At 47.4% G+C, this 27,933-nt stretch overlaps 1 protein-coding gene across 1 annotated transcript; it reads right to left on the reverse strand.

Moving 5' to 3' along the window:
• Window positions 1–15,568: 15,568 nt before the first annotated feature.
• LOC123181565 (uncharacterized) lies at window positions 15,569–17,132 on the reverse strand. Its single transcript, XM_044593859.1, has one exon. It carries the CDS (start codon window positions 17,089–17,091, stop codon window positions 15,898–15,900), a length of 1,194 nt encoding a protein of 397 aa, XP_044449794.1. The 5' UTR covers window positions 17,092–17,132; the 3' UTR covers window positions 15,569–15,897.
• Window positions 17,133–27,933: the final 10,801 nt, after the last annotated feature.

Below are 27,933 nucleotides of genomic sequence, written 5' to 3' on the forward strand. Positions count from 1 at the left end.
TATTCTCATGAACTGATCATGTGTAGTGTTCATGAGCATGTGTGCCAATTTTTTGTTCAGGCTACAAAACTCATCACAATCATAGCACTGATCACAACACAGTACGTACTATGCAATTACCAAAATATCACAGACAGCCCAGATCATCTGGATTAACTAACATATTTCACTGCATTTTGTGCATTTTGTCCACTGAAATTCAGAACAGTACTGCATCTTGTGCAGACAGTGCCTCCCCGCAGCTGGTCCAGGCTTCCGGACGGCGTCTGACAGCAGCGACGCACGGACGTATATCGTGCCGGAATCCTCCAGCAGCATCTTGCGCTGCCGCCGACAGCCGCACCACCTGCGGCTCCATTGTCGCCGTCCGCAGGGGCTCGAAAGACAGTGTCCCCTTCGGCCCCGCGACGGCGCTGCCCCCTTCTCCGTCCTCCCGCGCAGCCGCGGAGCACTAGCACGGCTTCCACTCCGCCTCCACGTCATAGTCCGCCGCCTTGTACACCACGCGGAGCAGCCCTGCCGCCGGCCGCTTCGCGTATGACCCACGCAGAGCACCCCGCCACCGCCGCTGTTCGACATCCTGCACTCGCCAGCCCTGCCACCAGGCGCAATGCCCATGGCCGCTGCCTTCTCCAGCGAACGCCTGTGGTGTCGCACCGCCGCCGCCACGCATGGTTCTCTACAGTTAGGGAATGAAGAAAGAATTGGGGATCGAACAGAAGAAGGTTCCGCTTCTCGTGCTCGACTGTAGAGAAAACGATTCGGCCCGCGAGGCCGTGACAGCCTGCGTCGGCCCGCGTTGACGTGGCTTGAGGCGTAGACGCGTATGTACGTGCACTACTAGGAAAAGGCCTACTAATGGCGCACCTAATTTGGCCATTAATGGCGCATTAGTGGTGCGCCATTAGTACCACGCCATTAGTATATTTTACTAATGGCGCACCACTGATGCGCCATTAGTATCTGGTATACTAATGGCGCACCCCAGATGCGCCATTAGTATATACAATAGTGCGCCATTAGTATGCCTCCCAGGGGGCCATCTATACCCAGGTGCTTTGGCATACTAATGGCGCACAACAACAGGATGCGCCATTAGTAACTTCGGCATACTAATGGCGCACTGTTTAGTGATGCGCCATTAGTATCCTTTGGCATACTAATGGCGCACTATGATATGATGCGCCATTAGTATGAATATTAGGTTTTTTTATTTTTTTATTTTCTGTTTTTTGCACAGGTTACAAAATGTATAATTGGACAAAATATAGACAGCACACATCAACAACAGATTCATCGAATACAATAGAAGATTAGTCTCTGAATACAATTCATCATTTTAGTCTCCGAATACAATTCATCATATTAGTCTCCGAATTGAAAAGACCGAACAAAGATAGAACATTATATTACAAGTCTCGAGACCGCGAGTTTGTCTTCACATTACAAGTCGATATCGATCATCTAAACTACCATCACATAGAAGAGAGCTGCGGTCATCACGATGAGCATCATCACGATGAAACTCGTCTTCATCCGGTTCCTCCAACGCTCCCTCCCCTCTCCCGCTAGATAGCGGGCGTATCTAGATTCGGCCTCGGCCCTAGTGGCGTACCCTTTGTAACTGTTACCGCTGAATCGGTGAACCTTTCTCCGACACTCCTCCTAGTCGTCGTAGACTCCAGGAACCTTACCCTTGTACACGACATACCACGGCATCGCTATGCAGTAGCCAAACGAAACGTTAGTACCAATTCACAGACAATACATAAGCAATATATAAGTATGCAACAGAACGATCGGAAGAGAAAAGCAAGACATTAATAGCATCGATTACATCTAAGTTGAACGACTCTCGAAACCAAAGAGACATACTACAAGTTCATTAAAGTTTAATTACAACATGAGCCAATCGATGTTTCAGAACTAGACACAGCATCACTGCTTTTGACTCGACTCAAGGGACCGGAGCGTGGATGAAGCCGCCGTCTATCGTGGGAGTCATGAAACAACGGGCGTTGTCAGCCTGCATTTGTAGGATTGTGTCGATGTCACTGTTGGACGGTTGATTTCTGAGGTAGAACTGCCCCGAGGTACGAAGGACATCTTGATGGATGATTTCCGCAAACTCCGACTGGATGCGAAAAAATTCTTGTCTGATGTCCGCGTCCTGGATTGCCGACACGCTCGCGGCCCAATCTTTGAGTCTACTCGGTAGCAGAAGTTGATGATGGTCCCGTACGATCGCCCGCATGTGATGGATGGCGTAGTAGGCACCCTTCTGACCGCCAGGCGGCTGCTTGACGCAGCAGAACGTCGTATTGTGGGAGAACACGTGCTTGCCGTACTTACGAATAGGCCTGGTGAAGGTGCCTCCAGATTTGACGTAGCCGGGGAGAACATCATCAAGAACCTTCTTGACATTTGTGTAGTCTACGTTCGACTGACGGTCCGGGTCAAAATACGTGGCCATGGAATATTTGGGGCTTAGGAGGATGAGCGTGCAATGTGTGTCACTGCAGAAAACACGGAATGTTAAAAGAAAAACGATCGAAATCTAAGAATTCATATGTTACGGGGCGGTTGAGGGGAGGACTTACTCGGGAAAGTAAGGCACGAGGAAGTTATCCTTATCTTGGTTTGCCAGAATGACGCCTTCGAGGTAAGAACTCGTGACTTGCCGGTCCCCAGCGCTGCCCAAGATCTTGGCACGCATGTAGAAGGGGTCGACTATCACGATGTCCGGGGTCTTGTCGCGAATGATCCGCATCTCCATACTCAGCGAAAATAGCCGAACGAAGGTGTAGTGCAGCGGATGAAGGTTCAACATAGCGTGGATGTCATCAAACCGCAGGACGATCGTACCCCCGATGGAGTTATCCACAAAGCCCTTGCCCTCTGGCACCTTGGCCGCGAAAACCGGGTATGCCACATCCTTCTCTCCGAGACGCCGCTTCTCCAAAGAAAGAACACTGTCATGCAGACTCCGCATAGCACCGGTTGCAGCATCGAGCATATTTCTCGGTAGCATCGGCCTACCCGCCACATGCACCCTCCTCGAGATATCCTCAGTTGAAGGTGGCCCGTCCTGAGCACGGATCGTACTCGGTGTCGGCTGGCCCGCACCCTTGTTAGTCTTTCTTTTGCGTGCCTTCTTCTTCTCCTGTAATGGGACCGAGTTCTGCTCACAGACCGCCTTCTTGAGTGTGTTGGGGCTGATCATATTTCGCACCTCGCCTATCTGAGGCTCGGTGAAGTCGGCAGCTGGAGGCGTCTCCTGAGAGCTGAACTGCAGACGACGCCTGTTGCAACTTGGCTTCTCCGCGGTACCAGCTAGATCGCACACGTCTTTTGTTGGGTTGGGTTCTTGAGAAGGAGGCCCCATGAAGTCGCCACCGTACCCATGATCGGCAAAGTACTGATCGACGTTGGCAAATGTATCGTCGTCGTCGTCGTTCTGATCCTGTGCCATATGCATGTTTGGATCCAGTGGCATAGGGATGTCCGGCACCGTTGCGGCGGTCTTGCCATGGGGCCGACTTGGCGCCGGCACGACTGGCGGTGTTGTCTTTGGGGTGGTGTCCCCCGCCCCCAAACGAATCTGGCTCTTCGGCCAAAGCAGGGGCCAGCTCAGGCAGGCGCTGAGGGTCATCACGTCATCATCGTCGGCCCCGATGGGTCGAATCGGAGGTAACAACTCGATGCAGCCTGGCAGCACCCGGACCAGTTGAACCCTAAACAAGTTGGGTGGCATCTGGGTACCGTGGAACAAGGGGTTGCCCGGTTGAACGATTTTGCCCTTGGCGACATCGACCAACTCGTTGTTCACGAAGTGCAGGAGAGTGCACGGAACGTCGGCGGCGCCCTGCGAAAACATGTAGGGCGTTAGGGATGCCCAGTCAAAGGCAAGGAGATGAAGTCCTCGGCCGAGAGAGGCTTAATTAGTTACCGTGATGATGGCGTCGAGCTCGGCTAATGTCGAGGCACCGCCAACGGCGGGCGTGCAGTTGACGGAGGGGCCGCTTGCTGCAGAGGTGCCGGCCGGCGTACACCCGGGTGCATTAAGCTCCCGTGCCGGCATCGGAGACACTAATGCCGCCTCCGCCGGAGACACCAATGGCCCCGCCATCGCGTTCTGCGAGTTGCTGGCCGTGAAGCTAGGAATCGGGGGCGGCCCCTGTTGGCCGCCCGCAATCCACGCACTAATCCCCTGGATCAAGGTAGGCACAATGGCGGTGATCGTCGCTCCGAGTTGTTGTTGCACTTGCTCTTGGACAATCTCCGGAATCCACGCCACCTGTGCCCTGAGTTCTTGAACCTCGCGCGCCTGGCTTTCCGAGCTGGTCTTTTTCTCCTTTCGCCCAGCAGTGTTATAGTATGACGACCATTTTGTCGACAAGCCTTTGCCGGCCACACGACCAGCTGACGTCGGCTTACTGAGCTTATCCTTGTTCTTCATTACATTCAACGCCCTATTTAGAGTGGTGTCCCAAGGGTTGCTCTTAGTCGACCCCGTGCTACTGCTTTCAGTCGCCTACGGAAGGAATGTGAACCATTTAGAAATTTGGCTTCATTAATTAGAATGCAACCATATGGAGCTAATTACGCGGGGGTGTATTCCTTACCAGAACAAGCTCAAGCGCCCTGGTCTTCGGATCCGTGGTAAGCTCCTTTGTTTTCGGGTCCTTCTTGTACCGGGCCCTGACAAAGTTCCTGGTCTGCTTGTCACCGTATTTATCGAAGAGGGGCGGTAGGCCTTGCTCGGCACGGTCCGCCTCCTCCTTGTCCCATATAGGCTCCGCCACTCTGTAACCGCCGGGACCGAGTGTGTGTTCCCCTAAGTTCAGCTCCCGCATTTCTTTCCCCCACTTACTTGATTCGGAGTTTACGGTGCTCGAGCAATTGATCTTGAAGTCGTTGTAGTCATCTTCGGTGATCGAAGGATTTTTCTCCTTGATCTTCTCATAACTCTCACCTTTCTCGATCATTCTCTTCACATTGCTTTTCCAAGTAGACAGGGCCTTGCTCATCTTCGTGAGGGCAGCATTGTTCACTTTATTCCCTTTGAGGCTTGTGTTTTCAAATTCAGCGGGGAACTTGTATCGTTCGTGCAGCTTCGTGAAGAGGAGGTTGCGCAAATTCCCTCGGTCAGGATGCCTCAGGTTCTCGGTGTTGATCGAGACGGTGCTCCGGAGAATGCACCCGAGCTGAAGCGAGTACCCCTTGACTATTCATTCGGGCGCCGTTGGATTCCCGTCGGAGTCCACTTCAGTAACTTCCTCCTTGAGGGTGCGGAGCACGGTCGGGCGTCGGTCCTTCCGTTGCCTCTTCGGTTGGCTGCCATCTGTGCGTGCGCCGCCATCATCAGTGGTGGCATCCTCGGCGGCACCATCAGTGGTGGCATCAGTGGGGTCATCCTCGGCGGTACCATCAGTGGTCTCAGGATCGGTGGGGAAGGCGGCGTCCTCATACAAGTGAGGTTGTTCCTCCGTCTCCTGGGACAGCTTCCAGAATGCCTTGACGCCCGAACCCCCGGCCTCATCATTGTTGGCCATGTTTCTCTCTAAATAGGAACAAAGTTTGGTCAAAAAGTTGGTTATTGTCAAGGAACAAGATCATGGTCTCATCATTTAGGGTTTGTCGACACCGAGGCATCCTAAAAGCTAAGCTTTTATCATTGAGGGTTTTTCGACGCCGAGGCACCCTAAAAGCCTAAGCTTTCATCATTTCGGTTTTTATCGACACTGAGGCACCCTAAAAGCCATGCATTAGTCACAAGTACGCCGGGGCACTTGATCCTACTTAATTAACTACTAAGATACCCCAGCCCATGCATTAGTCACAAGTACCCCATATGTCCTATTTTTAGCAAAGTCATGCTAAAATTCACGGAAAATTTCAGCATGACCTTTGCTGAAAATAGGACATATGGAGTACCCGAATTTGCCGGAACGGAAGTTAATCGACATTCCGGCAAACTCAAGGGCCTCTCGGGTGGACAAGGCAAAAAAGGCCTCCATCACAACATGGAAAATACATTGGCATGTGAAGAGGTGAAACAATATATGCATCTCCAAGCAGTATCATTCAACATTTTGGACAAAACACTACAAGCAACATGAGACACTGAAAACAATTGCTACCAATGAATCTACACTTCTATAACAAAATAAATCAGAAACTTAGTCTGTCATCATTAGGCAGCCACCATTAGTTATTCCGTTATGTTAAAGCAGAAATAGAAAAATAGACTGAAACAAAGAAAGAAACTACGGGTGTTGGTAGCAAGAAACAATGCAACCACCTGAAAACTTCTTATGTTTCAGTCAATCATCACAACCAATATGATTTGCTTGGAGATTCAGAGCACAACCATGATACTGAGGATATCAGAGTGGTGGAGACATTGACTGCAATAAAGATGACTAAAAGAGAACTTTTCTGCCTCCTTAGATCTATCAAACGAAAAAGTGTACAAAATGGGCTGTCTTTGAGTGGAATGCATTTTCTCAAGGTAAAACAATCCAAGGTAAACGATAGGGGCGCACCGACAATTGCTAATTCTTCTTTCGTGCCAGGATTTGCTGCTTTATCCCTTCCTGATGCAGACGGGCTTGGGATGCCAGTTGCAATCCCTTTAAGATGCAAACCCCCTCTGATTGCAACTGGGCAAGATGTTGCTAGTAAACAACCGAAATCTCCGCAAAAAAGGGAAGAAAAAAAGCAACTGAAAGAACCTCAAACCACCAAGAACACACACACACTTGTAACGATAGGGGCGCTGAATAAAATGCATGAATATCCCAACCCAATCACAAGATAGAACTTCCTTCTGATGATTTTTCAGTTGCACACCGACACACGCGGAAGGGTGGGTGACATGAAAAAACTGTCCATTTTGGCAGGCAATGAATGAATGAGCACTGCTGCTGTATACCAGTAAATTTTTAATGGCAGTAAATTTAGGATGCAGGTCTTGTGGGAAGAATCCAAAAACCTTGTGTAATCACATTTTTGTTCCACCCCCAAAAAAATATAAGGCACATGCCAACTGCAAATTTGTCAGCTCATAGGCCCCAGGGAGAGCAAATAACACACATGACACACCTAATAAGAACTGACATACACGAACATATTAAAAGTAAAACTGGAGTGCATACATAATGTAAGACTTGACAGGGGGTATATTTTTTTACAAGTCTTGCACAAAGAGGCTGTTGGAATCTAATCATTCCTTCCAAGTTAAAATGAACTAATAAAATCCCGCAAAAAGAGAGAGAAGATAAACCCTTAAATAATTGCATGAGCACAAGAAATGAGACGCTACTAAATCAAACAAGAATTAGCAATTGTCATAATGAACATGAAGCAATAGACAAGTCCGGGTGGTGGTGGAGCTCATGGGGGCGGTGGTGTGGACGGGGCGACGAGGTGGGGCGACGAGGTCCGGGTGGTGGTGGTGTGACGAGGTCTGGGAGGCGACGAGGTTCGGGTGGTGGTGGTGCTTCGAGGAGACGAGGAGAGCGGCGCCGAGGAGACGAGGACGACGGGGCGGCAGCGTCGGGAGAGGAGAGGGCGGCGTCGCGGCGTCGGGGCGTCGGGGCGGAGACGAGGACGACGGGGCGGCGTCGAGGCGGCGGGGCAGCGGCGTCGGGAGAGGAGAGGGGAAGGGGATCGAGGGCGAGGGCGAGGGAGAGAGAGGGGATAGGTTTGGGCCGGGGATAGGAGAGGGGAAGGGGATCGAGGGCGAGGGCACAATACTAATGGCGCACCACCCCTCGGTGCGCCATAAGTACATCCATACTAATGGCGCACCTCACCCTGGTGCGCCATTAGTATTTTTTTTTGATTTCTGCTCGAGCCAACAGGTTATCTTCCACCTGACCTGATCCACACCAAGTTCCCTCTACTAGCTCGACTGGTCAGCAGCCAGTTCTCACACCAGGAGGTCCTGGGTTCGATTCCCAGGCTCCACAATTTTTTTATGCATTTAAAATGCTGCTTGATATTTATTTGTGTTTAAATATGTTCAAACTTGTTTAAATCATAACAGTAATTTTTTTATAAGACAGTAATAATTTTTTTAAAAATATCATCAAACAGTAATGCCGGTGGAGCGGGGGAGGGTGCGCGGGGTGCGGGGGGCCGGTGGACCGGGGGGTGCTCGGCGGCGAGGGGGACCGCATCTGGCGAGGTGGGATAGCGATCGAGATGGAGGGGGATCGAGATCGAGTGTCCATGAAATTTAAAAATATTCATGATAGTTCAAAAAGTGCCCATGAAATACAATCGAGAAATGAAGGCTACGATTTAAATACAATCGATCTTAGCTAGCTATCTGTTCACAATCTTCTTGCCCTTCTTTTTCGCAAATGGAGTTCTTCTGTGGAACGGACGTCCTTTAGGTAGGGTGGTCCTGCTTCTTCTTGTGGTGTATGCTGCTACTTCATCATCGTCGTCATGTTCGATTCTCGGGTCGCCGTACTTGTCGAAGTCTTGCTCATTGGCTACTCCATCCATTCCGATGATCTTCCTTTTGCCTCTCCTCACGACAACACGACTGGGCTTTGACGGGTCGGTAATGAAGAAGCATTGGTCCACTTGGGAAGCCAGTACCCATGGCTCATTTTTCGCGGTGACGTTTGCGCCTGCGGTCTTGGATTTGGCTTCGGGTATAACCATGGTGGTGAAATACCGGTGTTCTTTTAGGACGCTCTTGGCCCATCTGACACGGAACATCGGGACCTTCTCTCCAGCGTAGCTCAGCTCCCAGATCTCCTCGATCCTTCCGTAGTATCTGTCCTTGTCGTTACCGGTGTAGGATTCCATTGTTACCCCGGAGTTCTGATAACCATCGCTCTTCATGTCCTTGGCCTCGGTGTAGAATGTGTAGCCGTTGATATCGTACGCCTCATAGGTCATCAGGTTGTGCTCGGCGCCCTGTGACAAGGTGAATATGAGTTGTTCTTCCGCGGAAGAATCCTCATGTAAAGGGTACGACAGAAGCTTCTGCTTGAACCAACGCGTGAAACATGAGTTGTGCTCTTTGAGTATATCTCCGTCCGTCCTCTGTTGGCCTCGGTCATTGTACGTCTTCTTAATAAAGGTTTTGTGCTCTACCACCCAAGGATCGACCACGTCTATGTGTTGTAGCGCGACTAGGTTTGCTCTTTCAAAGTCGGCGAGTCGACCCTCGAAGTCGACATGCATTTCGCGGCGACCCTCACGGTGACCCCATCCAGCGAGCCTGCCGAGGTGCCTGTTGACGGGCAGACCAACGGGGTTCTCGATGCCTAGATAATTCGTGCAGTAGGAGATGCACTCTTCGGTCAGAAAGCCCCTGGCTATGCTTCCCTCTGGACGTGACATGTTGCGAACGTATCCTTTGATGACACCATTCATCCTTTCGAACGACATCATGCTGTGCAGGAACGTCGGCCCGAGTTGGATGATATCGTCCATGATATGGACCAGCAGATGCACCATAACGTCGAAGAATGCGGGCGGGAAGTACATCTCAAGCTCGCATAGTATCACCACGATCTCTTCCTGTAGCCTTCTGAGTTGCCTCACGCCAACAGACTTCCGAGAGATGACGTCGAAAAAGTTGCATAGGCCAAATAGCATTTCACGGACGTGCGCGTCCATGATCCCACGGATTGCAACTGGAAGTATCTGCGTCATCAGCACGTGACAGTCGTGAGACTTCATCCCGCTGAACTTCAGCTTCGCTAGGTCTAGGTATCTGCTTATCTTCCCCGCGTAACCGTAAGGAAGTTTTACTCCTACGAGGCAGGTGAAAAACTGCTCGATCTCCTCCTGACTTAGAGTGAAGCACGCGGGAGGGTAGTCATTTCCGGTCTTCTTGGCCTTTTTGCCTTTGCGATGACTTTCCGTGTCCTGCTTCGCCTCATCATCATCATCATCATCATCATATATAGCGTGAAGCTCCTGCCTGATGCCCATTGATTTCAAGTCTGCCCTTGCTTTCGGCCCATCTTTGGTCCTCTCTGGCATGTTGAGCAGGGTACCAAGCAGACTCTCGCACACGTTCTTCGTGATATGCATGACATCAAGGCTGTGAGGCACACGGTGGATCTTCCAGTACGGCAAGTCCCAAAAAACAGACCTCGTTTTCCATACCTTCAGCAGCGGCTCTGGCGCCTTTCGCTTCTTTCCCGGCTCTGGCGCCTTTTGCTTCTTTCCCGGCAGTGGGCAGTCTTTCCAATTTTTCAACAGCTTGTCTATTTCCTCGCCGCTCCTCGTACACGGGCGTTTTCGGGGTTCGGTTTCACCATCGAACAGATCCTTGCGTTTCCTCCACGGGTCATCGTCGCGAAGCCACCTTCGATGTCCCATGAACACGGTTTTCGAAGACCCGGGATCTCTATCTAGCTGGCGATACGTTGTGTCATCCATGCACCTTACGCATCCAGAAAATCCGTGGACTACCTGCCCCACAAGATATCCGTAACCGAGATAGTCGTGCACCGTCGTGAGCAGTGCGGCTCTCATAGGGAAATATTCTTTCTCTGCGGCGTCCCACGTATTGGCTGGCGTTTTCCACAGCGTGTCAAGCTCCTCTTTCAGCAGCCCCAGATACAGATTGATGTCGTTCCCTGGTTGTTTCGGCCCTTCAATTAGCATACTCATGTGAATGTACTTCCTCTTCATGCACAACCAGGGGGGAAGGTTGTACATCCACACAAACACAGGCCAGGTGCTATGTGTGCTTCTCTGGCTGCCAAACGGATTGACTCCATCGGTGCTCGCGCCCAGCACGATGTTCCTTGGATCGTTCCCAAATTCTGGGTATTCGAAGTTCAATGCTTGCCACTGGCTCGCATCCTTAGGGTGACTCAGCATCTTGTCTTTTTTATCTATCTCCGGATCATTTGCGTCATCTTCTCGCTTCTTCTCCTCCCTATCTGCGTGCCAACGTAGGAGCTTTGCTACCTTAGGATCCGCGAAATACCGCTGCAGACGAGGAGTGATCGGAAAGTACCACACCACTTTTCGAGGAGCTTTCTTCCTCTTCTTGTATCGAGTGACACCGCACACCGGACATATTGTAGACTCCGCGTGCTCGTCCCGATAAATGATGCAATTGTTCATGCACACATGGTATTTCACGTGCGGTAAATCCAGAGGACACACGATTTTCTTCGCCTCCTCCAAACTGGTCGGGCACTTGTTCCCCTTGGGAAGACGTTCGTGCCAGAATGACATGTTCTCGTCAAAGCATGCGTCGGTCATTTTGTGTTTTACCTTCATCTCCAGAGCCATGAGCGTTACTTTCAGGCGGGTATCCTCGGGCCTGCATCCTTCATACAATGGAGTAACCGCGTCTAACTCAAGTTGATCCATCTTGGCTTTCTCTCGGGCGGCAGCTCTTGCGTTATCCGTCTGCTTGAGAAGCAGCTCTTGAATATGAGGGTCCTGCACCCAGCCCATCGATGGTCCAGCGTCGTCTGCTCCGCCGGCATCATCATCTTCATGATCATGCCCGTCGTCTGCTCCGGCATCTTCCTCATCATCATGTCTTGCATCTTCTACATGATGACTGTGTACAGCATCACCGTCGTGATCATCTCCTGGGGATTCTTCGTCTTCTCGCCCGCCCGAGCCGCGGTGGTTGTCTTGCTGCCCTTCCTCATTTCTTGCCCGGCCCCCATGGACGACTTCGTAGTCATCTTCATCACCTTGCCACCGATAGCCATCCATGAAACCACGCAAGAGCAGGTGGTCCCGCACCTGCCCGGATTCCGGGTCCGCAATAAGGCTCTTCAGCTTGCATCTTCGACACGGACATCTTATCTCCGTCTCGTTCTTTTGAAGCATCTCGGCCTTCGCGGACCTCAAAAACCTATTCACGATGCCTTCGGTCATCATGCGGACCATGATCGCCTGCGGGGTAGAGCAAAACGATATTTTAGAACCAAGAAAAAATTTGGCATGACTTTCCCTAAAAATAGGACCAAAAAAATGCTTAATGCCAAAATTCTCGCCGAAACGGAAATGAATCAACATTCCGGCAAAATATTGGCAACTATCGCATTTCAAATACCGGTACACCTCCAAACACAAACACATATGCAACACCACAAACATATGCAACACCACGAACATACATAGATCTAGCTAGGCCATAAAAAGTGCATGTGCACATTGTTGTAGGGAGAACAACATAAATATAGCTTCCCCCTTACTTACCTATCAAAACAAGGTAATTTAACCACTTAAATTGAATGAATCTATGGTGGAAATGAGGTGAAAAAGAGGAGGCACCCGAGACAAGGAGGAGGTGGAGAGAATGAAGTGGGGAGAAAGTGAGTGTGGGTAGGAGAGGCTGTCCAAAATATCTTGTTGCTGCCCACTTACTAATGGCGCACCAACACTAAATGCGCCATTAGTAGTTTTGCAAAAAAAAAACATACTAATGGCGCACTGTGCGCCATTACTAGTTTAAACTAGTAATGGCGCACGGTGGAAAAGTGCGCCATTAGTAGTTTTGCAAAAAAGGGAATAAAAAATATAATAGAAAAAACAACATTAGTGGCGCACTTTCCGGCAGGTGCGCCATTACTAGTTACAACTAGCGCACTGCGTCTGGATGCGCCATTAGTATGTTTGGACAGGCGCACTAGTTAAAAAAAAATTTGATACTAATGGCGCACCCTGGGCCAGGTGCGCCATTAGTAGTTTCAACTCTAATGGCGTATCAGAAGGTGGTGCGCCAGTGCGCCATTAGTGTCAATCCCATCTATAGCCTTTTTTCTAGTAGTGGTGGGGCCCGCCCCAGGACCGTCGACGGACTATCTTCGCAAGTACCAGGATCGTAGCGAGGCAACGAGCGAGCTCGAGGACCGTTCTGGACCAAACCGACGAGTATGGGGACTGTACGTGCAATTCACTCGTAGAATGCCACTCTTCGTAGGAGTACTTGTTGACATTTCAAGCCCTCAAAAAAACTTGTTGACATTTCATTTCTCAAAAAAAAAAACTTGTTGACATTTCAAAAGCAAATGAGAACAGGAGTTCTCGCTTGACAGATTAGAAATCTCGTCAGAGAATAGTTCCAGCTTTTCTTGAATCTTCATAAACACTATCATGAGCAATAGGCAGGGCAGCTGTCTCTTGAATTTTCACAAACACCATCATGAGCAATATGAATCGGTAAGCTTGTGCGGCAGGGCAGCTGCCTCACGGCAGTACTTTGGATCCATATGAGTACAATCTTCCCAATATCACCAAATGCAATGTGTATGAAAGTGTTTGTACTTTTATTTTATGTATGAAAGTGTTTGTACTTGATTAGTCCATGCAATTGAGTTTCTATGTTTGGAGTCAATCTCAAAAAGGCTGTGAGTTCCTGCATTTTATTGCAGAAGAGACTTACACGATTAATTAGAGAAAAGTGGGGAAAACCATATGCAAAGGGGGCAAACTCCCCATTGGCTGATCTAGCGGTGGAAACTTGAAACGAAAACGTACAACCCCAACATGCCCAACCATCAACGGCTGTCATCGAAGGAGAACCGCTCCACATTGCGACCTCCTAGTGCCCTCCAGCAATCAAGCGATGCAACATGACCCATCAAGGAGGGGTGAGAGAATCCCGATTGGCTTCAAGGGAGCACGGAAGACGCCAAGCCAGCAGCACCACACCATCACATCGCAAAGCACCAGTGTCGGTGGAAGGGAAGAGGAAACCAGAGTTATGGGAAGAGCCAAAGTGGGCCGCGCTGACTATGTCTGGAATTAATTTGAAAATAAGAAAATATCAACAGAGGGACACCACAATCTTTGTGGTGGTGAAAAATAATTGGTCGTATATTTCATAGTGTAATTTTTTTTCGAAACGGACATAGTGTATATATTTGGTTATGCAGCAATCTGATCAAGAGAATGAAGGCTAAAAGCGGGAACATCAATCTAGCTCCTGGGCTCCATAGAGCCCGGTATATAAGAAGCGGAAAGAAAATATTTAGAAGTTTAGGCAAGATGAAACTATTCTAATTATTACATGACCTGGGAATGTTGACCATTAACTTTGAATCGGGTTCTCCCATAACAATATTAACCAGGGGCCTAGTGGTCTTTGGTCTGGAAACTTCAGTCAGTCCTTTTTTTTTCTGCTGAGAAGTCGCAAATATCAGAGTGCATACACAGGGAGAAGTCCAGACCTGGGCTTGTTGATCAACGAAACTTTAGTCCACATGTAGCATACGGGTGTCAGCAGTGTGATAACATCAGGTAGTTTCAGAAACCAAAATATCAGAACATGCCATCAATCGTGCACTGGTAGCGGAGGGGGTGTTGATTTAATGTTCTATAATACTCCCTCCGTTCCTAAATATAAGTCTTTTTAGAGATTTCAATATGGACTACATACGGAATTTCAAAGTTAATGGTCAACATTCCCAGGTCTTTGGTCATGCCCGTATGTTAGTCCATATTGAAATCTCTAAAATGACTTATATTTAGGAACAGAGGGAGTACAAATGAGTAAATCTAACAAGGACCAAAAGACATCATTAAAATTCCTACGATAAAGTTAAAGAAACAGCAAGGTAAACTACGATCCTTCTCATGGTAAGTAGAGAGGTGCATACATCCATCAGTAATTGTCAGTATTCAGTGCAAAATTATCTACTACCAGCACTGAACACCGAATAATCACATCGTTAATGTCTTGTCCAGCATTCATCTCTAGATATTGTTATCGCGGGCTCTCCATACCTAAACAACAGGCATGAGTTGAACAACACACAACTTTACAGAGCTTCCCACGATAATTACAGTGTTCAGTGTTCACATTGCAGGAGCCATAAATTTCACTTGCCCTTCCAGGAGTAGCGGCAGCTCGATTTGAGAAAATTACAGTGTTCACATTGCAGTCTATCAATAGTCTACACCACACAGAAAATATTTCAAAAAGATGTGTACCATTGACCCGAAAGATCAATCAACTATGGTCAATCATGCGATGAGTTCTACAAGTTCTTGAAATTAGGCCAAGAAAAAACTGACATACAACAAAACGGTTCAGCTTAGCAGAGCAGGCACTGTGGTTGGCGTGAAAACTATTGCATGGCATGCAATTGGATGCAAAATGGGGCATTAGCGCTGTAACTAGGAATCCAACTATCACAACAGTCTACATGAACTCCATCTATACAGCATAACGCAGTTGCATACCATGTGATTCAAGGACTGGAGGCAGCGGTATCTTCAGGAGGTGGGAGGCAGAGTCCTTGGGGTTGATTCGGCAACAGCAGCTTGAGCAAATTTCAAATGTGTGTTTCAAGCTGCAATACCATTGCTCGTGGAGCATGGCGTGCTTAAAAGGCGCTTAAACTGGCCCTTTATCATCAAAACTGCAAACCTGGACTTTCTCCAAATAGCTAGGCTGACACAATATTTCCAAATGACCAGTTACACTGATAGGATCCAACTATGCATACTTGAGCAAAATAATGCAAAATAAAATCTAGCTTCATTTATGTCAACTGCAAATTGATCTTGCAAGTTGCATATTTGCCTAATTCTATTGATACAGTGAAGGTTACAAATAAACAGTTAGGTCAACACGTTGCTTCACATTTACATTATTAGCATTTTTCTACAAAGGACAAAGAGCTAATTAAGTAACTGAGAACCATCTGAGTTCCCATTTGGCATTATGGAAACATTGTTAATCCCCATAGAATACTTCTTCCAAGCATAGAAGTAAGCTTCAGCTACTTTCTAGTTACAAAAACAATATCATGTCAGCTACAACGATATATCATGGGGTTACACAAATAACTAACAATTCCCAACAACAACGGGGCATCTTGATTTACTCTAGCGAGAAAGTAACATTCTCTGGTCCAGTTTTCTTCTTCGGCCTAGTCAAGCCTCTTCAGATTGAGGGTTCACCTTATTGCATACCAATGAAGGAGGGAACCCCATGATGTAGGGATATGAATGGTAAGAGTGAGTGACAGGGCAGAGCTTATTCAGCTTTTCTGTTTCAAGGCAGTAGGACATGAACAAGCAAGAATCCTGATTCATCTCAGAAAAAGTAGAAAAATACACAAAGCCACTGATAATCGCCACAATATTGAGAGCAACATCACCACCCAGACCATCCTGCAGCGAAATTGTCTTGTCCAGGATCCATCTATCAACACCGTCATCGTCGGGTCTCCAGATCCAAACAACAAGCGTGAGCTTAACCGCACAGACCAAATAGAGCTTCCCATCCTTGGTCTCACCAGGCTTAAATTCCCCTTGTCCTTCCATATGCAGCGGCGGATTGATTTCCGAGAATCGCAGTGTGGCAGCGTTCAGCACACGGATATTGGATCCGCTTGCAAATGTCCAATAAACAGACCCATTCACCATTGTACCACCCAAACCATCGTCCGGCGGGCTGGCATCCTCCGAAAACGGGAAAACCTGCCACTCTCTGGTATCTGATGAGAGCACGGCAGCTTGCGCCCCCCGCCTTTCATGAGCGACAGAGACAATGCGGAACTGCCTGTGGCATTCAGAGGCGAGCATGTGGAACTCGACGTACATGTCGCTGCAGACCTCCTCCGGTGGCACGGCGAAGAGATCCAGAGCCCGTGTGAGGGGATCGTAGACGGCCATTTTCTTGATTTGCCAGTTGACGAGAATGACATATCCATCGCGGCAGTCTTCTATTGTCCACTCCGGATCGAAGTCCTTATCGTCTTCAGGGAGTAGAGTAAAAAAGACATCGGCGCCGCAGATGGCGGCGGCGTGGTCCACGTCGGAGCGGCGGCGGGTGGGCGCGAAGGCTGGCAAGGCGGGGTCGTGGATGTTGAGGAAGATTCCTAGGAGCTGGGGTGGGTGGAGGTCGCGGAACCGGCGGCGGAATGCGGGCGAGGAGCGGACGGCGCGGAGGAAGGGAGTGCAGGTGAGGGAGGCGCGGACGAGGCTCGGGAGGGAGGGGAGGCAGAGGAATACCTCGCGCAGAAGGTCGTCGCCGAGGGCGCATATGGTGGTGGGAGCGGGTGGCGGGGATTTCTTCTTCTTCGGAGGCGGCGGCGGCGGCGGCAGGGATTGCTGAGAGGCCATGTCGCGCACTGGAAATGAGTGAAGGAGGTGGGGGCGTTCCGTTTTATTCAACACCTAGGAAAGCAAGGGCCAAAGGCCGTAAGCCCATTAAGCCCATAACCACATAGGCGTGACTGGTTCGGGGATAAGAGCATCTAGAGCCGACCCTAAAAAAAATGGACGAAGCTAGTGGGCGCCCGAGCAAAGAGCGCCCTACCGTCGATGTGAGCGCTCGACGAAAATAAAAAGGGAAACGGAAGTACCAAACGCATAGCTCTCGACAGTTTTCGAAAACGGCATGCACAGCCAGTGCACTGTCTGATGCATGCGAATAGAAAAATCTGGCAAAACTACCACGCCATGTCTACATATAAAAACGTCAGGTCCCATGTGTTCTCGCTATCCTTTCCATTTGCATTTATTAGGGGTCAAAAACTTTAAAAAGTTATAACTTTTGATTCGAGTGTTAAAATTCAGATCTGTTTTCACCGTTGGGTTTCTCATGGCAAGTTCTTCAAAACTAGATCCCATATGAGTAGGTTTCGACGAACTTTTTTTCTCGAGCAACTTTATGTGCTACAGAAGCAACTTTAGTGCTATAGAAAAGCAACTCTCTTTTCCCCTATTATGGCTACCTATTAGCCGAGGATCCTTCTAAGTTGATTACCATGACTACCAATTGAGTAGGTTCACCTCTAAGTCGTCTACCATAAGGACAACTCCAACGCGGATCAACAAATCACCCAAAAATGTCAAGATCGATCTCTCTAGATACTTTTAACCATCCAATGGTGGTTGCCTAATTTGTTTGAACAAGTCCGTACGTCCGAAATCCTCCAAGCCGAAAAAGGAAGGGGCGTTTTCATGGCCCCTCAACATCCATTCCTCTCTTCAACATCAAGCCGAATCCCATCTCCTCAGACGACAAGAGGAGCAAAATCCGCCCCTCCTAGCCGAGGCCCCCGCGATGGACAAAGAGTCCACACTACAAATGGAGATGCCAACCCAACGGTCAACCTCCGACCACTATCTGACGATGCCCTCTCCGCCGCTCCCGAGCTAACATGACGTCCAAAACTAGATGCTGCGTAAAGGAGGAGACGTTGTCCCCACTACACCAACCATTTCTGTTGTAACAAGGAGGTGGCAACAACAACTTCGAATATTGATAAACGCAGTCACATATAGAAAAAGCCAGCAACTTTTGTGGTGTTTTTGTGCAAATCCAATGCATTTCACTAGAGTAGTCCGAGTCCGACTTGGTATCTAAATAAAGCGGCCACATATAGAAAAAGCTAAGTTCACCAGGCAACTCGTGTATAGTCCAAGCCTCCATGGTCGCTCCAAGAATCCCACCTCGAGGAGAGGAAAATCTTGACTCTACCTCTGTGACCCAAACATAATTACAGGTATCTAAAACCTTTAGATATTTACCAAATAATGGTCTTGGTAAATATTGTTGTTCATGAGAATTGGGCAACTGGATACATGGTTTTAGGCAAACTATTTATTGATTGTGGGCAACTAGATACTTGATTTTAGGCAACTATATTGTTGATTGTGGGAAACTATGACTGAAAAAGGGGTAAAGAACATACACACATTCATTTTTGGAGGGTTCATAGATAAATTTAATCCTCTAAAAACACTTCGCGGTTTTAGTTACGTCCCCATGACCAACTCCACCCTGCTCCCCTCTATGATTATTCGCCAAGTATTTACGATCATACCAAGGGATCCCATCCTGAGGAGATAAATTCTTAACGCATCTCTATGACACAAACTTGAAAGGTATCTAAAATCTTTAAATATTAGCCAAATTATGGTCTTGATAATTGTTTTGTTCATAAGGATTGGGTAACTGGATACATGGTTTTAGACAACTGCATGGTTGATTATGGGTAACTGGATACATGGTTTTAGACAACTGTATGGTTGATTGTGGGCAACTGTATACATGATTTTAGGCAATATTATGGTTGATTGTAGGCAACTATGACACCTAAAAAAGGGATAAAGAGCATACACATGTTCAGTTTTGGAGAGGGTCACAAAAAAACTTAATCCCCTAAAAACACTTTGTGGTTTTAGTTATGTCTTCATGGAGTGAAATTGCCTACCTTATTTGTTTTCTAACATCAATCATAATTTACTCCACACTTGTGTTATGGACATCCATAACCATGGTAGATAACTTTGAGAAATGTTTTAACTGCTTCTGCAAATCATGGTTAGGCGGTAATGTGACTGTGCATGTGTAATACTAATATTTGTTGTATGCATCTTCATAACGCGAGTTGCCTCCTTTAGTGTTGAAAGTTGACTCCATGTAATGCCAAATTTTCTCACTAACGATGCTAGGTTGCCTATATACGATGAAAAGTTGTCTACCAAAGTTTCTAAATTATCTACGAAGTACTCGCTAGGTAAATTCAGTAGTACACATGGTGCAAGACAAGTTGCTTCTATTTAACACTCTAGTTGCCTCGTCTAGCATCAAAGTTACTTTTAAGATCCACAAAAAATCCACAAAACTATTCTTTCAAGATCCAAAGCGACTATTCCTTGCAAAAGATCCAAACAACTATCCTAGCAAACCCAAGCAACTGTATGACCAAAAGAATACAAAATTGTTTCTAGCAAAACCAAGCAACCATATTACCAAAAAACAATGCAAAACTGTTCTAGCAAAATCGAGCAACTGTCCTAGCAAAACAAAGCAACTATCATTTCTAATCCAAGCAACTGCATTACCAAAAGCAACTATGAAAAAACTATCCTAGTAAAATCAAGCAATTGTCCCTAGCATTACTACTTAGATTTTCTATTTTTAGCCAGAAAAAATATATAGCCAACTTGAATAGTTTTTATGGACAACTATTTGAACCCCCCCCCAATGCAACTTCTCATCTATTTTTAGCAAAAATTCAGAACAACTCAATTACTCCCTATGTACCACAATACTTTTGGTTCCCCAGCTATAAGTATATTGTAGTACAGAGGGGGTATAATGCAAAACTGTTCTAGCAAAAAAAATCCAAGCAATTATTCTAACAAAACCAAGCAACTGCATTACAAAAGACACAAATGCAAAAACATGTTCAAAATGAATCCAAGCAACTGCCCTAATAAATCTAAGCAACTGCGTTACACACAAAAAAATGCAACTTCTATAAAGAATCCAAGCAACTCCATTATCCCTAGAGTACTATTTATATTGTGGTTGTATATAATTTTTTACTGGGTGATTTGGGCAAGTACTATTTATATTGAGGCAACTTACTCCATTGAAAATTGCAAATTTTGTACAAATTAAAACAATTTACTACTAAACAAATGTTACCGGTATAAAGTGAACAAATTTATTTGGAATTTATCACCAGACTGCCTAACTTCATTGCTCAGGCAAAGAATTCAATCGCGTGAATCGACCAAGAGTAAGCTAGCCATTCCGGCATACACATATGCAAGTCTACGACAAATCAATCAACCCGCTTGCTTGGGTGCTTCTCCACTAGTTTTCAAAATCCTACAACTTTCATCTGATTTTGTGAGCAAGTCTAACCCCGACAAAAAGCTACTGCTCGGCCTGCCTGCACTCCCTAACCTCTCCTCCCTTGTCAGCTACGACCTTTTTGAGCAACTATTACAGTCGTCATGAGCAACGACTAGGTGAACTACAACTTATGCAGAAATTTACCAATTCAGAAGCACGCCAGCCGTGAACGCCCATGCTTATCCGCTCGAAGAGCAAATGCAGTCGACCCATAGCCTCGGGTGCACCCTGATGGACACACACACCGACTCATTTGCCACGACCAGCAGCGTGGCGTCCCTGAAGTTGACTCGTTCACCCCGACCAGCAGCACGGCGTCGCTGATGTCGTATGTCTCCTTCCATTGCGCTCCATCCAGGACCCTCACCTTGAACGACCACGTCCGCCGGCGGCGCCACCCTTCCGTGGCCTGCTTAGACTCCTTGAGCACCACCATCAGGCGCCCGTCCCCGCGGCGGGAGGTAGAACGGGCTGGCGCCCGACGGCGCAGGTTTCCGGGGGAGCAAGCCCTGCTGGGCGTGGCGTGAATCATCAGGAGGAAGGAGGAGGAGGGGGTCGTCGGGCAGGGGCTAGGCGTGGCGCTCGTCGCCGGGAGTAGGCAAGAGAAGGAGGAGGCCGGGAGTGTGATGTGGCGGGTCTCGACGAGAGGAGGACCGGGCGGCAGCCATGTAGCGAGAAGAAGTGCGGTGGAGGGGCGCATGGCCCGGAGGAGGAGCGGGGCGGCAACCGTGTCTCACGGAGGAGGCGTGGGGCGGCTGGTGGGACGATGTGTGGTTGTAGGATGAGTGGATAAGGGGTGGTAGTTGGACCTAGACGACCTGTACCGCTTAGCCTCTGTCACCTGTCGCCACCTATGTCGGAACGGTCCAGTGTGATCTGGCGCGATCGGCCGGATCGGAGGGCTCTAACGCGTGCGCTCGCGACATCCAAACGGCGCAGCTGCACGATTGAGTATTTAGGAAAAAATATATTCTAGAGCCATGTCGCACATCGCAAAAGAGTAAGAGCATCTCTAGCAGACCGCTTATATCACCCCGACCCGCAAAATAATCGTCAATTTACGGTTTTGCACCAAAAAAGTGACCCGCTCAAAAACTGTAAACGCGTTTGACCCTTAAAAAAATTGAGGGGCGCGGTAAATTGCCCCCTCCGACCCCCGAAAACCCAGGTTTCCCCCCGCCCCGTTGGTGCCCTGTATCCCACGAAAGCGGTGGGGGGCATTCCAGCGCGCGCGTTCCCCACATCCCCTCCCGCAGCCACCCACCACCGTCGCTGCCCGCTCGCTGCCTGCGATTCCGGCCATTTCCGCCAGCGGAATTGTTGGAAATATGCCCTAGAGGCAATAATAAATAGGTTATTATTATATTTCCTTGTTCATGCTAATCGTTTATTATCCATGCTAGAATTGTATTGATAGGAAACTCAGATACATGTGTGGATACATAGACAACACCATGTCCCTAGTAAGCCTCTAGTTGACTAGCTCGTTGATCAATAGATGGTTACGGTTTCCTGACCATGGACATTGGATGTCGTTGATAATGGGATCACATCATTAGGAGAATGATGTGATGGACAAGACCCAATCCTAAGCCTAGCACAAGATCGTGTAGTTCGTTTGCTAAGAGCTTTTCTAATGTCAAGTATCATTTCCTTAGACCATGAGATTGTGCAACTCCCGGATACCGTAGGAATGCTTTGGGTGTGCCAAACGTCACAACGTAACTGGGTGGCTATAAAGGTGCACTACAGGTATCTCCGAAAGTGTCTGTTGGGTTGGCACGAATCGAGACTGGGATTTGTCACTCCGTGTAAACGGAGAGGTATCTCTGGGCCCACTCGATAGGACATCATCATAATGTGCACAATGTGACCAAGGAGTTGATCACGGGATGATGTGTTACGGAACGAGTAAAGAGACTTGCCGGTAACGAGATTGAACAAGGTATCGGGATACCGACGATCGAATCTCGGGCAAGTAACATACCGATAGACAAAGGGAATTGAATACGGGATTGATTGAATCCTCAACATCGTGGTTCATCCGATGAGATCATCGTGGAACATGTGGGAGCCAACATGGGTATCCAGATCCCGCTGTTGGTTATTGGCCGGAGAACGTCTCGGTCATGTCTGCATGGTTCCCGAATCCGTAGGGTCTACACACTTAAGGTTCGGTGACGCTAGGGTTATAGAGATATTAGTATGCGGTAACCCGAAAGTTGTTCGGAGTCCCGGATGAGATCCCGGACGTCACGAGGAGTTCCGGAATGGCCCGGAGGTAAAGATTTATATATGGGAAGTCTTATTTTGGTCGCCGGAAAAGTCTCGCACTTTATCGGTATTGTACCGGGAGTGCCGAAAGGGGTCCGGGGGTCCACCAGCCCCGGGGGGCACATGGGCTGTAGGGGGTGCGCCTTGGCCTATATGGGCCAAGGGCAACAGCCCCAAGAGGCCCATGCGCCAAGAGATAAGAAAAAGGGAGAGTCCTAAAGAGGGAAGGCACCTCCGAGGTGCCTTGGGGAGGAAGGACTCCTCCCTGGCCGCACCCTTCCTTGGAGGAAGGGCCAAGGCTGCGCCCCCCCTCTCCCTTGGCCCTATATATAGTGGGGGGAGGGAGGGCAGCAATACCTAAGCCCTGGCGCCTCCCTCTCCCTCCCGTGACACATCTCCCTCCTCCCGCAGCGCTTGGCGAAGCCCTGTTGGAATCCCGCTACTTCCACCACCACGCCGTCGTGCTGCTGGATCTCCATCAACCTCTCCTTTACCCTTGCTGGATCAAGAAGGAGGAGACGTCGCTGCTCCGTACGTGTGTTGAACGCGGAGGTGCCGTCCGTTCGGCGCTAGGATCATCGGTGATTTGGATCACGACGAGTACGACTCCATCAACCCCGTTCTCTTGAATGCTTACGCTCGCGATCTACAAGGGTATGTAGATGCACTCCTTCCCTCTCGTTGCTAGTAAACTCCATAGATTGATCTTGGTGATGCGTAGAAAATTTTGAATTTCTGCTACGTTCCCTAACAGTGGCATCATGAGCTAGGTCTATGCGTAGTTTCTATGCACGAGTAGAACACAAAGTAGTTGTGGGCGTAGATGTTGCCAATTCTTCTTGCCGTTACTAGTCTTATCTTGTTTCGGCGGCATTGTGGGATGAAGCGGCCCGGACCGACCTTACACGTACGCTTACGTGAGACAGGTTCCACCGACTGACATGCACTAGTTGCATAAGGTGGCTAGCGGGTGTCTGTCTCTCCCACTTTAGTCGGAACGGATTCGATGAAAAGGGTCCTTATGAAGGGTAAATAGAAATTGGCATATCACGTTGTGGTTTTACGTAGGTAAGAAACGTTCTTGCTAGAAACCTATACAAGCCACGTAAAAACTTGCAACAACAATAAGAGGACGTCTAACTTGTTTTTGCAGCATGTGCTATGTGATGTGATATGGCCAGAAGATGTGATGAATGATATATGTGATGTATGAGATTGATCATATTCTTGTAATAGGAATCACGACTTGCATGTCGATGAGTATGACAACCGGCAGGAGCCATAGGAGTTGTCTTTATTTTTTGTATGACCTGCGTGTCATTGAATAACGCCATGTAAATTACTTTACTTTATTGCTAAGCGCGTTAGCCATAGAAGTAGAAGTAATCGTTGGCGTGACAACTTCATGAAGACACAATGATGGAGATCATGGTGTCATGCCGGTGACAAAGATGATCATGGTGCCCCGAAGATGGAGATCAAAGGAGCAAAAATGATATTGGCCATATCATGTCACTATTTGATTGCATGTGATGTTTATCATGTTATGCATCTTATTTGCTTAGAACGACGGTAGTAAGTAAGATGATCCCTCACTAAAATTTCAAGAGACGTGTTCCCCCTAACTGTGCACCGTTGCGAAGGTTCGTTGTTTCGAAGCACCACGTGATGTTCGGGTGTGATAGATTCTAACGTTCGAATACAACGGGTGTTGACGAGCCTAGCATGTACAGACATGGCCTCGGAACACATGCGAAACACTTAGGTTGACTTGACGAGCCTAGCATGTACAGACATGGCCTCGGAACACAAGAGATCGAAAGGTCGAACATGAGTCGTATAGTAGATGCGATCAACATGGAGATGTTCACCGATGATGACTAGTCCGTCTCACGTGATGATCGGACACGGCCTAGTTTGACTCGGATCATGTATCACTTAGATGACTAGAGGGATGTCTATCTGAGTGGGAGTTCATTAAATAATCAGATGAACTTAATTATCATGAACATAGTCAAAAGGTCTTTGCATATTATGTCATAGCTTACGCTTTAGTTCTACAGTTTAAGATATGTTCCTAGAGAAAATTTAGTTGAAAGTTGATAGTAGCAATTATGCGGACTGGGTCCATGAACTGAGGATTGTCCTCATTGCTGCACAGAAGGCTTATGTCCTTAATGCACCGCTCGGTGTGCTGAACCTCGAGCGTCGTCTGTAGATGTTACGAAACATCTGACATACACGTTTTGATGACTACGTGATAGTTCAGTGCGTATTGCTAATGGTTTAGAATTGTGGCACCAAAGACGTTTTTGAAATGTCGCAGAACATATGAGATATTCCGAAGACTGAAATTGAGATTTCAGACTAGTGCCCACGTCAAGAGGTATGAGACCTCTGACAAGTTTCTTAAGCCTGCAAACTAAGGGAGAAAAGCTCAATCGTTGAGCATGTGCTCAGATTGTCTGAGTACTACAATCACTTGAATCGAGTGGGAGTTAATCTTCCAGATGAGATAGTGATGGTTCTCCATAATCACCGCCACCAAGCTATTAAGAGCTTCGTGATGAACTATAAATATCAAGGATAGATGATGATCCTTGAGCAACTCGCGATGTTTGACACCGCGAAAGTAGAAATCAGGAAGGAGCATCAATTGTTGATGGTTAGTAAAACCACTAGTTTCTAGAAGGGCAAGGGCAAAAGGGATACTTCATAAAACAGCAAATCATTTGCTGCTCTAGTGAAGAATCCCAAGGTTGAACCCAAACCCGAGACTAAGTGCTTCTGTAATGAGGGGAACGGTCACTGAAGTGGAACTACCCTAGATACTTGGTAGATGAGAAGGCAGGCAAGGTCGACAGAAGTATATTGGATATACATTATATGAATGTGTACTTTACTAGTACTCCTAGCAGCACCAGGGTATTAGATGCCGGTTCGGTTGCTAAGTGTTAGTAACTCGAAATAAAAGCTGCTAAAGGTGAGATGACGATGTATGTTGGAAGTGTTTCCAAGGTTGATGTGATCAAGCATCGCATGCTCCCTCTACTATCGAGATTTGGTGTTTGCGTTGAACATGATTGGATTATGTTTATCGCAATACGGTTATTCATTTAAGGAGAATAATGGTTACTCTGTTTATTTGAATAATACCTTCAATGGTCTTGCACCTAAAATGAATCTCGATCGTAGTGATACACATGTTCATGCCAAAAGATATAAGATAGTAATGATAGTACCACATACTTGTGGCACTGCCACTTGAGTCATATTGGTATAGAACGCATGAAGAAGCTCCATGTAGATGGATCTTTGGACTCACTCGTTTTTGAAAAGATTGAGACATGCGAACCATGTCTATTGGTATATATGCATGAAGAAACTCCATGCAGATGGATCGTTTGGACTCACTTGATTTTGAATCACTTGAGACATGCAAATCATACCACATGGGCAAGATGACTGAAAGGCCTCGTTTTTAGTAAGATGGAACAAGAGAGCAACTTGTTGGAAGTATTACATTTTGATGTATGCAGTCCAATGAGTGCTGAGGCATGCAGTGGATATCGTTATGTTCTTACTTCACAGATGGTTTGAGTAGATGCTGAGTGTATTTACTTGATGAAACACAAGTCTGAATTATTGAAAGGTTCAAGTAATTTCATAGTGAAGTTGAAGATCGTCGTGACAAGAGGATAAAATGTCTGTGATATGATCATAGAGATGAGTATCTGAGTTACAAGTTTGGCACACAATTAAGACATTTTGGAAAGTGTTTCACAATTAATACCGCCTGGAACATCACAATGTGATGGTGTGTCCGAACATCATAACTGCACCCTATAGGATATGGTGCATACCATGATGTCTCTTATCGAATTACCACTATCGTTTATGGGTTAGGCATTAGAGACAACCGCATTCACTTTAAAAGGGGCACCACGCAATTCCGTTGAGACGACACCGTTTAGAGAAACCTAAGTTGTCGTTTCTTAAAAGTTTGGGGCTACGAAGCTTATGTGGAAAAGTTTCAGGCTGATAAGCTCGAACCCAAAGCGGATAAATGCATCTTCATAGAAAACCCAAAACAGTTGGGTATACCTCCTATTTCAGATCTGGAAGCAAAAGTAATTGCTTCTAGAAACGAGTCCTTTCTCGAGGAAAAGTTTCTCTCGAAAGAATTGAGTGGGAGGATGGTGGAGACTTGATAAGGTTATTGAACCGTCACTTCAACTAGTATGTAGCAGGGCATAGGAAGTTGTTCCTGTGGCACCTATACCAATTGAAGTGGAAGCTTATGATAGTGATCATGAAACTTCGGATCAAGTCACCACCAAACCTCGTAGGACGACGAGGATGCGTGCTACTTCAGAGTGGTACGTGATCCTGTCTGGGATATCATGTTGTTGGACAATACTGAACCTATGAGCTATGGAGAAGCGATGGTGGGCCCATATTCCGACAAATGGTTAGAAGCCATGAAATCCGAGATAAATGGATCTTTGAGAAGAAGACGGACGTGGACGGTAATATTACCGTCTATGAAGCTCGACTTGTGGCAAAGAGTATTTCCACGAGTTCAAGGAGTTGACTACGATGAGATTTTCTCATCCGTAGCGATGCTTAAGTCCGTCGGAATCATGTTAGCATTAGCTGCATTTATGAAATCTGGCAGATGGATGTTAAAACAAGTTTCCTTACCAGTTTTCGTAAGGAAAGGTTGTATGTGATGCAATCAGAAAGGTTTTGTCGATCCTAAGGATGCTAAAAGGTATGCTAGCTCCAGCGATCCTTCTAAGGACTGGAGTAAGCATCTCGGAGTTGGAATGTACGCTTTGATGAGATGATCAAAGATTTTGGGTTTATACAAAGTTTATGAGAAACTTGTATTTCCAATGAAGTGAGTGGGAGCACTACAACATTTCTGATAAGTATATGTGAATGACATATTGTTGATCCGAAATGATGTAAAATTTCTGGAAAGCATAAAGGGTTGTTTGAAAGGAGTTTTTCAAAGGAAGACCTGGATA

Source organism: Triticum aestivum, chromosome 1D (genome assembly GCF_018294505.1).
Source record: "Triticum aestivum cultivar Chinese Spring chromosome 1D, IWGSC CS RefSeq v2.1, whole genome shotgun sequence".
NCBI classification, from domain to species: Eukaryota; Viridiplantae; Streptophyta; class Magnoliopsida; order Poales; family Poaceae; genus Triticum; species Triticum aestivum.

What these genes read in the sequence shown, in the direction of transcription:
- LOC123181565 (XM_044593859.1), bottom strand. Translation starts at nt 17,091, where the DNA reads ATGGCCTCTCAGCAATCCCTGCCGCCGCCGCCGCCGCCTCCGAAGAAG.